At 44.2% G+C, this 13,427-nt stretch overlaps 1 protein-coding gene across 1 annotated transcript in view; it reads right to left on the reverse strand.

The window, feature by feature from the left end:
• The window catches only part of cftr (CF transmembrane conductance regulator), a 143,693-nt gene that overhangs the window by 47,325 nt on the left and 82,941 nt on the right, over window positions 1–13,427 (reverse strand). The window contains exons 13-15 of the mRNA XM_055650852.1: window positions 12,840–12,926; window positions 10,173–10,920; window positions 8,159–8,287 (exon numbers count right to left, since the gene is read on the reverse strand). Of these exons, the coding sequence (XP_055506827.1) occupies window positions 8,159–8,287; window positions 10,173–10,920; window positions 12,840–12,926 (964 nt within the window). The remainder of the gene's footprint in view (window positions 1–8,158; window positions 8,288–10,172; window positions 10,921–12,839; window positions 12,927–13,427) is intronic.

The following is a 13,427-nucleotide window of genomic DNA, read 5'->3' on the forward strand; positions in this document are numbered from 1 at the left end:
ATGCGCGGTGGTTAAGTCCAGCTTCTTTCACCTAAGGAAGCTGGCGAAGGTGAAGCCCATTCTCGAGCGGCAGCATTTTGAGACAGTAATCCATGCCTTTATTACATCTAGGCTGGATTACTGTAACGCGCTCTATTTTGGTGTTGCTCGTTCTTCACTGGCTCGTCTCCAGTTGGTTCAGAATGCTGCTGCTCGCCTTTTAACAGGGACTCGAAAGAGGGAGCACATATCGCCAATTCTGGCCTCCCTACACTGGCTCCCGGTGCACTTTCGAGTTCATTTTAAGATACTGTTATTTCTTTTTAAATCTCTGAATGGGCTCGCCCCGCCTTACCTCTCTGAGCTGCTCCACCCATACGCTCCTGCCCGGTCCCTCAGGTCAGCTGGTCAGCTGCTCCTGGAGGTACCGAGGTCTAGTCGGAGGCTCAGAGGGGATAGAGCCTTCTCTGTTGCTGCTCCGGCACTCTGGAACACCCTGCCGTTGCACATCAGACAGGCCCCCTCACTGTCCATCTTCAAATCCACTGTTAAAACACATTTGTACTCCCTGGCTTTTGACCCTGCCTGAGGCTTTGCTTCTGTTTGTGGTGTTTTTTGATGTTTCTTTATTTTATATGTCTTTTCCTACTATTTCTTTTGATTGTTATTTTTGGTGTGTATTAACTTTTCTGTCAATGATTAGTGATGTACAGCACTTTGTTGCAGCTATGTTTGTTTTTAAAGTGCTCTATAAATAAAATTATTATTATTATTATTATTATTATGCTTCTATAAGATGCCCTCTCATCCTTCTAAATTCCAGTGAATACAAGCCCAGTCGCCCCATTCTTTCATTACATGACAGTCCCGCCAGCTCGGGAATTAACCTGGTGAACCTAAGCTGCACTCCATCAATAGCAAGAATGTCCTTCCTCCAATGAAGAGAACACATCTGCACACAATATTCCAGGTGTGGTCTCACCAGGGCCCTGTACAACTGCAGAAGGACATCTTTGCTCCTATACTCAACTCCTCTCGTTATGAAGCCTAACAAGCCATTCGCTTTCTTCACTGCCTGCTCTACCTGCATGCTTACTTTCAGTGACTGATGTACAAGGACAAGGACAAGGATATGCAAAAAAGTAAGGATGATCAAGGAAACAGTCCATTGTTAGCTGTGGACTAGGTGATAATGAGTTATACGGTCAATGAAACTAACCAGGACGACAGGGAAATTAGTACAATGACTAGGGTGGGGAAGGAACGGAGAGAGAAGGGATGCAAAGGTAACTTGAAGTTAAGGGCCTGTCTCATGGGCGCCATTTGCGCGTCATTTACGCGACATGACTCGCGCATGGTGACGTAAGCAGTGACGCGCGGTGCCCCAGGATTTTGGGATGTACAAAATCTTTGCACTCCGTCTGCATGACACGCAAATGACACCCAAGTGGGACAGGCCCTTTAGAGATCATGCTTTGTTCAGTTTCACTGCAAAAGTGAGATTTTGATTTGATGCCACCCTGCAGAGTCTGCCTCATACTAGCCAGGCCCTCCAGGAAATATGGGGCACACATCTAAATCCCTTCAACATTTTGCTAGTGTTAGGAAAACGTTTTGCACATCACAGCATCAAAGTAATAACTAGCCTTGCAGAAAATCTTTAGGTGTCAATTGCAGCTTCCTGCAAAAAATTCAAAAATGAACTAATATACAGTTGGTGAAGCTGATCTGTATTTAAATCTGAAGAAACACATCAATTTAGAATGAAATTATTATTGTGAATTGTTTCCAAAATATAAGACTCTGCACCTAAATTGTTAGCAGAGGGAGCCATGTCAATGTAGACTCAAAATTAGACGCAGCAAAGAAAAGCAAAAGTAATTGAAAGTGAAAGATCAGCTATAAGTGATAATCTGCAGAGATATAACCATATAACAATTACAGCACGGAAACCGGCCATCTCGACCCTTCTAGTCCGTGCCGAACACATAATCTCCCCTAGTCCCACATACCTGCGCTCAGACCATAACCCTCCATTCCCTTCCCATCCATATAACTATCCAATTTATTTTTAAATGATAAAAAACGAACCTGCCTCCACCACCTTCACTGGAAGCTCATTCCACACAGCTACAAACTCTCTGAGTAAAGAAGTTCCCCCTCATGTTACCCCTAAACTTCAGTCCCTTAATTCTCATGTCATGCCCCCTTGTTTGAATCTTCCCTACTCTCAGCGGGAAAAGCTTTTCCACGTCAACTCTGTCTATCCCTCTCATCATTTTAAAAACCTCTATCAAGTCCCCCCTTAACCTTCTGCGCTCCAAAGAATAAAGCCCTAACTTGTTCAACCTTTCTCTGTAACTTAGTTGCTGAAACCCAGGCAACATTCTAGTAAATCTCCTCTGCACTCTCTCTATTTTGTTGACATCCTCCTATAATTAGGCGACCAAAATTGTACACCATACTCCAGAATTGGCCTCACCAATGCCTTGTACAATTTTAACATTACATCCCAACTTCTATACTCAATGCTCTGATTTATAAAGGCCAGCACACCAAAAGCTTTCTTTACCACCCTATCTACATGAGATTCCACTTTCAGGGAACTGTGCACAATTATTCCCAGATCCCTCTGTTCACCTACATTCTTCAATTCCCTACCATTTACCATGTACGTCCTATTTTGATTTGTCCTGCCAAGATGTAGCACCTCACACTTATCAGCATTAAACTCCATCTGCCATCTTTCAGCCCACTCTTCCAACTGGCATAAATCTCTCTGTAGACTTTGAAACTCTACTTCATTACCCGCAACCCCACCTATCTTAGTATCATCTGCATACTTACTAATCCAATTTACCACACCATCATCCAGATCATTGATGTACATGACAAACAACAGTGGACCCAACACAGATCCCTGTGGCACCCCACTAGTCACTGGCCTCCAACCTGACAAACAACCATCCACCATTACTCTCTGGCATCTCCCATTCAGCCACTGTTGAATCCATGTTGAATCCACTGTTGAGATAGGCCAAATGGATTGATCAACACAGAGGAATATGTTCAAGATGGTGCAAGTACTTTGCTTTTTTGTTTACTTTTAGAGCTACAGTGTGGAAACAAGCCCTTCAGCCCATCAGGTCCATGCCGACCAGCGATTACCTGTACACTAGCACTATCCTACACAATAGGGACAAATTACAATTTTACAGAAGCCCTTTAACCTACAAACCTGTACGTCTTTTGGAGTGTGGGAGGAGACCAGAACACCTTGGAATAACCCACGTGGTCACAGGCAGAACGTACAAACTCCATACAGACAGCACCCATAGTCAGGATCGAACCTGGGTCTCTGGCGCTGTTATGCCCCTGTCACACACAGGAAATCTGAACGGAAACGTCTGGAGACTTTGCGCCCCACCCAAGGTTTCCGTGAGGTTCCCGGAGGTTTTTGTCAGTCTCCCTAATGGTCAAAAGTGGTTCCCGCTTCTTCTCTCCAGCGATTATTTCAAAAAATTCAAAACCAGCCGCGACTAAAAATAGGTTGCTGTTTTAAAAATTGGTCATTTTTTAGTCGAAGCCGGCTGTGATGCTAGTTGAAGGTGGTTGCCGGAGGTTGCAGGTAGTGGATGGTAGACCTTCCACTACCTGCAACCTCCGGCAACCACCTTCAGTTGCGGCCCCAACACTGAGCCTTGCGGCACTCCACTTTCCACTGCCTGCCATTCTGAAAAGGACCCGTTCACTCCTACTCTTTGCTTCCTGTCTGCCAACCAATTTTCTATCCAAGTCAACACCCTACCTCCCAATACCATGTGCTCTAATTTTAGTCACCAGTCTCCCAGTCTGACCTTATCAAAGGCTTTCTGTAAGTCTAGATACACTACATCCACTGGCTCCTTCATCCATTTTACTTGTCACATCCTCAAAATAAATTCCAGAAGATTAGTCAAGCATGATTTTCCTTTCATAAATCCATGCTGACTTGGACTAATCCTTTTACTGCTATCCAAAAGCCCCATTATTACCTCTTTAATAATTGATTCCAGCATCTTTCCCACAACCGAAGTCAGGCTAACTGGTCTGTAATTCCCCGTTTTCTCTCTCGCTCCTTTCTTGAAAAGTGGGATAACATTAGCTATCCTCCAATCCACAGGCACTGATCCTAAATCTATTGAACATTGGAAAATGACCACCAAAGCGCCCACTATTTCTAGCCATATACCTGAGGACCCTGGGATGCAGTCCATCAGGCCTAGGGGATTCATCATCCTTCAGTCCCATTAGCCTACCCAATACTATTTCTCGCCTAATGAAAATTTCTTTCAGTTCCTCGACCCCCTTAGATCCTCTGTCCTCCAGTACATCTGGGAGATTGTTTGTGTCTTCCTTAGTGAAGACAGATCTGAAGTACCTGTTCAACTCTTCTGCCATTTCCTTGTTCCCCATAATAATTTCACCCGTGTCTGCCTTCAAGGGACCCACATTTGACTTTGCTACTCTTTTTCCCTTAACATATCTAAAGAAGCTTTTACTGTCCTTCTTTATATTCCTGGCCAGCTTCCCTTCGTACTTCATCTTTTCAGCCCGTATTGCCCATTTTGTTTCCTTCTGTTGTCCTATGAAAGTTTCCCAATCCTCTGGCTTCCAGCTACTCCTTGCTGGGTTATACATCTTTTCTTTTAGTTTTATTCTATCCCTAACTTCTCTTGTCAGCCACGGTTGCCTCCTACACCCCTTAGAATCTTTCTTCCTTTTTGGAATGAAATGATCCTGTGTCTTCCGGATTATAATCTTCTAAACAAGATATCTCATTAAAGAAGTTGAATCCATGGACATCTAGGTAACTTGATTTTACAATTAGAATTTTAAATAATTTTAATACTTGGATATATTAAGAAAATTTAAAAAAATGTTCTGGTTACATGGTGTATCATCTAGTGATGTGAGAGAACTGTGACCCATTACATTTCCATCAAATGATGAATTGATCGACACAAACCCCTGGGCTCTGGAACAGAAATTGTCCAGATTCTCGCCATACGTAACATTTAAGAAGAAATCTCTCTGCTAACAAATTAAGCACAAAGTCTTATATTTTGGAATAATTCACCATAATAAGTGTTAATTTTAAACTGATGTGTTTCTTCAGATTTAAACACAGATTAGTTTTGCCAAGAACCCACCTATAATAGTTTTGGTGCAGCACGGTTGTGCAGCGGTAGAGTTGCTGCCTTCCAGTGCTAACAGCGCCAGAGGCCCGGGTTTGAACCTGACTATGAGCACTGCCTGTAAAGAGTTTTATGTTCTCCCCGTGACTGCATGGGTTTTCTCCGAGAACTTTGGTATGCACCCACACTCCAAAGACATTCAGGTTTGTAGGTTAATCTGCTTGGTATAAATGTAAAAAAAATCGTCTCTAATGTAGGATGGCGTAAATAGAAAACAAAATAGGTGGAGTAGGCCATTCGGCAGTTAGAGCCAGCACTGCCATTCAATATGATCATGACTGTTCATCCTAAACCCCGTTTCTGATTTCTCCCCATATCCCTTGATTCCTTTGGCTCTAAGAGCTACATCTAACTCTCTCTTGAAAACATCAAGTGAATTAGCCTCCACTGCCTTATGTGGCAGAGAATTTTGTGCATGGGCTCACAATTGACAATTATTTTGTAAGCAACAAACTTCCAAGAGCACAAACCATTAATTGTAATTGAACTATTCTTGACTGTCACTCCATCTTCAACATCCCTGAGCAAAACTTTTCCAGAGTCTTATCGACTCTATATTCTAAAGGGCAAGATCCATCATCATCAAGATATTGTACCCGTCACTGATAGACTAGCTCATTGATTCATCATGTCTTGTACTTTACACAAGAAGGCACTTTACACAAGAAGGCCATGGAGCCTTGGTTGCTTAGGTTATAATCAGCACACTTTAGTGATTAAAGGATTCGAAGAAAATGTGGTTCATGCTGGGAAGTGTTCCTAAGGCAAAGGATCATCATTATCTTACTGAATGACAGAGCACGCATGAATATCCAGATAACCTAGTCCTCCTTCTATGAGGTATGTTATTTTTTGTATTACCAACTCATACAGTAGTTAAGCAAAATGCATTGTGCAACTGATATAAAACCCTACCATATATAAAGGCCCTGCAAGATATTTCCTTTGATTTTAGTTTCATTGTATTGATTATTCATGGCTAAAGTAAATACAGTAATAATAATTCATAATGTTTGCCCCAGTAAAGAGTTTGAAATGTGTTTGTATTTCATTGTTTTTTGTTGGAACCCCAGAGGTTGTGGAATGTGTGATATAGACCTTATAGAAGTATATGAAATGACGAGAGGTATAGATAGGGTAGACAGTCAGAACCTTTTTCCCAGGGTGGGAAAATCAAATACTCGAGGGCTTCGTTTTAAGGTGAGAGGGTCAAAATGTGAAGGAGGTGTGTGGAACAACATGTTTAAAAGAGGGTGGTGTGTGCCTGGAGTGCACTACTAGGGGTGGTGCTTGAGGCAGATACGATAGTGGTATTTACGAGACTTTGGGATAGTCAGGTTGAACATCTGGGAATGGACGGATATGGATTATGTACAGGCAAATAAGAGTTGGTCCTGGCATCATGTTAGGCACATTGTGGGCTGAAGGGCCAGTGATGTTGGGTAAATTGAATGGATTAAAGGCCGATAAATCCCCAGGGCCAGATAGGCTGCATCCCAGAGTACTTAAGGAAGTAGCTCCAGAAATAGTGGATGCATTAGTAATAATCTTTCAAAACTCTTTAGATTCTGGAGTAGTTCCAGAGGATTGGCGGGTAGCAAATGTAACCCCACTTTTTAAGAAGGGAGGGAGAGAGAAAACGGGGAATTACAGACCAGTTAGCCTAACATCGGTAGTGGGGAAGCTGCTAGAGTCAGTTATTAAAGATGGGATAGCAGCACATTTGGAAAGTGGTGAAATCATTGGACAAAGTCAGCATGGATTTACGAAAGGTAAATCATGTCTGACGAATCTTATAGAATTTTTCGAGGATGTAACTAGTAGCGTGGATAGGGGAGAACCAGTGGATGTGGTGTATCTGGACTTCCAGAAGGCTTTCGACAAGGTCCCACATAAGAGATTAGTATACAAACTTAAAGCACATGGCATTGGGGGTTCAGTATTGATGTGGATAGAGAACTGGCTGGCAAACAGGAAGCAAAGAGTAGGAGTAAACGGGTCCTTTTCACAATGGCAGGCAGTGACTAGTGGGGTACCGCAAGGCTCAGTACTGGGACCCCAGCTATTTACAATATATATTAATGATCTGGATGAGGGAATTGAAGGCAATATCTCCAAGTTTGCGGATGACACTAAGCTGGGGGGCAGTGTTAGGTGTGAGGAGGATGCTAGGAGACTGCAAGGTGACTTGGATAGGCTGGGTGAGTGGGCAAATGTTTGGCAGATGCAGTTTAATGTGGATAAATGTGAGGTTATCCATTTTGGTGGCAAAAACGGGAAAGCAGACTATTACCTAAATGGTGGCCGATTGGGAAAGGGGGAGATGCAGCGAGACCTGGGTGTCATGGTACACCAGTCATTGAAGGTAGGCATGCAGGTGCAGCAGGCAGTAAAGAAAGCGAATGGTCAGCCATGATCATATTGAATGGCGGTGCAGGCTTGAAGGGCCGAATGGCCTACTCCTGCACCTAATTTCTATGTTTCTATGTTTCTACTTGTGCAGTACTGGTCTATGTCCTCTGTTCTAAATGTACATGAATTAAATTACCGTGTGGCGGCACGTTGGCGTAGCAGTAGAGTTCCTGCCTTACGCCAGAGACCCAGGTTCGATCCTGACTACGGGTGCTGTCTATACGGAGTTTGTACGTTCTCCCCGTGACCGCAGGGGTTTGCTCCGAGATCTTCGGTTTCCTCCCACACTCCAAAGACGTGCAGGTTTGTAGGCGGGTTGGCTTGGGTTTGTATACTTGGTATAAGTATAAGTTGTCCCTAGTGTGTGTAGGCTTGTGTTAGTGTGCGGGGATCGCTGGGCGTTGCAGACTCAGTGGGACGAAGGACCTGTTACCGCGCTGCATCACTAAACCAAACTAAGAAATTAAATTATGCAGCTGGAAAAAAAGGAAATTCATGAACAAGTCATTAAGAAGGTTTTTAAATCTTACCTCTGCTGAAAATATAACAAGGCAAAGGATGAGAACGATGACCAAGCTGCGATTGAGGGTAAGGTATCTGAGGTAAGTGCTCCATGTAGTAGTGACATTATGGATTTCCTCTTCATCAACAAAGCATTCCTTAATGAAAACAGAGTGAGATGCTTAATACCACAGCAATAGCAATAGCAACAATCTGTACTCCCATTGCACAGGTTAAACAGTAACAATATCAACATCTCAGGGCAGCATTACCAGACAATATTTGTCGCGTATTTTTCAACATGTTGAAAAATGCCCGCAGGTAAAAAAAGGTCGCAACGGAAAAAAATCAAGTACTTTTTTTACTCGTAGGTTTAGTCGTAGTATGTCGTAGTAGGTCATGGTAGGTCGGCATGTTAGTCATAGGTAATCGAGGGTAGTTAAAGGTAGTCGAAGGTAGTCGTAGATAGTCTTCAACGTAGTTGGAGGGAGGTCGAAAGGAGGTCGTCTTCACTCTCCACTATTCGGTGTCTAATTTTCCCGTAGCTAGTTGTAGCTAGTCTTCAACATAGTCGAAGGAGGTTGAAGGAGGTCTTCAACATGACATTTTTTCAAACTCTCCCAAACTCTTCTAAACTCGCCAATTAGGTTGCCCAAGTGAGACAGTCCCTTTACATCTTTTTTAACCCCAGAATAACAAAGAAATAAACATGACATCCTGACAAAGCCAGTGTGGTTTATTATCTCCATTCATTCACAGGTGTGGGTACTGCTGATTAGGCATTAGTTTTTACCCACCTTGAAGTATGTGGCTTGCTACACCATGTCACAGCATGGTCAGGACTAGTCACATTAATGTGGCTCTGGGTTCACATATGGGCCACACCAATAGGACTAACAACAGGCCCACAGGACACTGTGTCAAAGGGTAGTTAATCTGTGGAACTCGTTGTCACAGAGCGCTGTGGAGGCCAAGTCAGTGGATAATTTCAAGGCAGAGATAGGCAAATTATTGATTACAACGGGTGTCAAAGGTTATGGGGAGAAGGGAAGAAAATGGGATTAGGAGGCAGAGATCAGACACGATTGAATGGCAGCTGACTTGATGGGCCGAATGGCCTAATTCTACTCCTATAACTTATGAACGTGAACTTGTGACACGAGTGAACAAGTTGGATTTTGATGGCCATCTAATAATTACAGCACAACAATTTTATTCAGATTTTAATATTAACTCAAGGGAATATAAATGTACATTTGAAGAAACCTCCAGCATACGTACATTGAAACTAGTAGTAATTGTGTTCCTGCTTCCCAAACCAGTCAGAAACTACAAATGTCTATGCTTTTACTGCTGCTATCAAGCGCATAACAGCACACTCCGCTACACAATATTCCATCTTTCATTTCTCAGCCCAACTGTTCAAGTCATTCTGCAGAGTCCCTGATTTCTCTACACTACCTGCCTCTCCACCTTTCTACGTATCATCTGAAAACCTGGACACAAAGCCTTCAATCCCCTCATCCAAATCATTAATATACAATGTAAAGAGTAGCGGCCCCAGCACCAACACCTGCGGAACTCCGCTAGTCACTGGCAGCCAAACAGAAAAAGCCACTCTGTGTGGGGATATTCATGTGAAACTCTATCGTGTGTTGTGTTCTTTTTTGTGTTGTCGTATGGCTGCATGGTAACTCAAATCCCACTGTACCAATTGCTGCATGTGACTATAAATGTAACTTGAACTTGAACGAGATTCTTGATAAGCAAGGGCTGAAATATTATGGGGGGAAGGCAGGAATGAAGTTACAATCAGATCTAACATAACTATTTGCATTTGCCTGACATCATCAGCTAATTGATAAAGTGGGCAACAACTCGAGAAAGAGAAATGCTGAGGGGTTTGGAGCTGCTATTAATTCACGTGCCTGTTTGCTGTCAGTAAAAGTGAGATTTTTTAACATTTTATGTTGAGTATTTTACAATTTTCTTGCAAGTATTCGGTTAAATGAGAGTGTTCAATGCTGGGATGAATCTACCTACCTTTAGATCTTCTTCATTTATTTCTTCACTAATTTCAAAAGATCCGTCTTCAGACAAACGTCTCGAGTAAAGATCAATATCTGAAGAGGCAAAGTTAGTTTGAGAAACCATGGACAGCTTGCGTACAGTGCTACGGCGCATGTGGCTCTTATTCTGAGCTGCTGAAGAGTTAGTCATGAGATCCAGAACAGACTGGCGTCTGTGAGGCTGAAAAGACATCTCGCTTTTGAACATGTTACTCCGGGGCTGCGTAGGTTCCCCCAGTTCATTCTCAGGAATGAGTGAAAAGTGCCTTTCTCCCGGCTCATTGCCGCTGTCTTCGATCCCGTTTGTCTGTGGATATGACATCGCTGTTTGTATGAGGGAAAAATTCTTGGTTGAATTTAAGGGATTGAGCTTCAGCGAGGATTTTCTTTTCTCAATAATTTCTGTCGGTGGCTGCTTGAACGATGCTCTCGGTGTTTCGCCGAAGCCTCCGGGACCAGCGCCATCTCCTGAAGCAACAGAGCACCTGCGGAGGGTTTCAGTGAGAATCGAGCTTCTTCTCTCAGCACTGAAAGTATCGAAGCCCTCGGAGCCCAGCAGCTGTGAACTGAAGTCGGGCTTCTCTCCTTGGAGTTCAGAGAAGGTTCCATAGAAGTAGCAGTGGCCTTCGTGAAGGAGCAGAATTTTATCCGCCTTCTTCAAATGCTCCAGTTTTGAAGTCACCAAGATTCGGATTTTGTTCGCCATGAGCTTACAGAGACAACTGTAAAATAAAAACATAAAATATAATTTAGACTACCATTAGAACCTTCAGCACGGGAGGCTAATGCCCCTGTCCCACTTAGGACACCTGAACGGAAACCCCTGGAGACTTTGCGCCCCACCCAAGGTTTCCGTGTGGCTCCCGGAGGCTGCAGGTGGTTGCCGGAGGTTGCAGGTAGTGGAAGGAGGTAGGGAGACTGACAAAAACCTCCGGGAACCGCACGGAAACCTTGGGTGGGGCACAAAGTCTCCAGAGGTTTCCGTTCAGGTTTCCTAAGTGGGTCAGCGGTATTAGGGTTGACCTTTTTGAGGGGTTTAAAAATCACGAGGGGAATTGATAGGGTGAATGCACAGCCTTTATCCCAGAGTAGGGGAATCAAGAACCAGAGGACATAGGTTTAAAATGATTGGGGAAAGATTTCATAGGAATCTGAGGGGCAACCTTTTCACTCAGTGGGTAGTGAGTATACAGAATGAGCTGCCAGAGGAGGTCCAATAACAACATTGAAATGACACTTGGACACTTAAATGGATAGGAAAGGTTTAGAGGGATATGGGCCAAACACAAGCAAATGGGATGAGCTTAGATGGGCTACCTTGGTCGGCATGGACAAGTTGGGCTGAAGATTTGTTTCTGTGCTGTATGATTCTATGACTATGAATAAGCTGCTGTACGTTTGATTTTCATTGCAAATGAAATATCCTCCGCATTAATGTATGTGGATGCACTCTGATTAAATAGATGATGAATCATTTAACTGAGAATGATGTTCAATATCTGAAAATGAACAGGAAAGGATCTTCATCCCAAAGATTTGCCTCTGTAAGCGGCCCTTTAGTGTGCAGGGAGTGGATGGGAAAATGGGATAACATAGAACTAGTATGAATGGGTGATTAATGGGTGGTGTGGACTCAGCGGGCCGAAGGGCCTGTTTCCATGCTGTATCCTCAAATCAATCAATTAAAACATATGTTAAATAGCCAAAAGCAAACCGCAACTGATGACTCTGTGGGCTTGGGAACATAATGGCTTCAGATTCATTCATTATATAATCTGTTTTGTGAGCAGCTTCATCTGTTCTTTCTTACTTAAAACACCTGATCATGGATAACTTCAGCAAGTGAATGACACAGAGAATGTCTCAGAGGTCAGATCTCATTAACGTTGCAAAGTGGATGATATAGAATGATGATAAATTATCACAACCTACACCTCACTTTAATTACTTATTTTATTTTGAGGAACTGTTTAAAAACTGGAAGGTGCCTCAGCGGTAGAGTTGCTGCCTGCCGTACAGCGCCAGGGTTTGATCCCGACTATGGGTGCTGTGTGTGCAGAGTTTGTACGTTCTCCCGCGAGCTGCGTGGGTTTTCCCCGGGTGCTCCGGTTTCCTCCCACACTCCAGTGACGTGCAGGTTTATACGTAAATTGGCTTGGTATATTTGTAAATTGTCCCTAGTGTATGTAGGATAGTGTAAGTGCGCGGGGATCGCTGGTGGACTCGGAGGGCCGAAGGGTCTCTTTCCATGCTTTTATCTCTCGACTATAAACAAAACTAAACTAAAAGCCCTGTCCCACGGTACAAGTTCATTCCAAGAGCTCTCCCGAGTTTGCCCTGATTCAGAGATTTACGGTAATGGCCACTCTCGGTGCTCGGGGCTCGTGTGGACATTTTTCAACATGTTGAAAAATCTTCACGAGTCTTCCCGTGCTTGCCTGCCGTTAGCGAGTCTTCCCGAGTACCTGCCGTTAGTGCTTAGAGACGTCCCCGAGCTCCAACGTGCCCGCTACGTACATTCTCCGTGCTTACCACGAGTTTGATTTTTTTTAAACTCGGGAGAGTTCTTGGAATGAACTCGTACCGTGGGACAGGGCTTTTAATACATTTTTCAGAGAATATCGCAGGTTCTGAATGATACCTTTCAAAAATGTCCTTTTCTGTTGTTACATCAAGGTGACTAAATGGTGAATCCAGTAGATAGAGGTCAGCATCTTTATACAGGGCCCTGTTGGCAGAAGTAAAGAACATAGCAGGTCAATCACTAATGGGCCAGATCATGCTGGCTGATGCCTGCAGTAACATTCAGAAACAATAGCATTTAATCAAGGATCGGCACGGCCTTTCCCGGAGACACGCCCGGGGGCTTCAGCGGCGGGCGCAGCGTGGACTCTCGTTGTGGAGGGGAGCGCTCCATTTCGCTGGCCCGGGGCAGCCGGCAGCCTGAAGACGCGGTCTGCAGAGTTCCAGCTGGCGCGGCGTCTACAGCCCGGGATCCCTCGTGGGGGACCCGGGGGAAGAAGAAGCCATCACTGCCGGCCTGCGGCCAACTTCTACCGCGGGGCCGGCATGGACTCGCCATCACCCCTGGAGGGGAACTTCGACCGCCGGCCCTGCAGTCTGCGGTGCTTCTGGCTGCGGCGGAGTCTTTAAATCTCGACTGATCGGCCTACACCATCTTAAAGCAACGGGCACCGGTGAGGAAGAGCCGATCCTGGACTGACTCTGG

The sequence above is a fragment of the Leucoraja erinacea genome, chromosome 19 (assembly GCF_028641065.1).
Source record: "Leucoraja erinacea ecotype New England chromosome 19, Leri_hhj_1, whole genome shotgun sequence".
In the NCBI taxonomy this organism is placed as follows: domain Eukaryota; kingdom Metazoa; phylum Chordata; class Chondrichthyes; order Rajiformes; family Rajidae; genus Leucoraja; species Leucoraja erinaceus.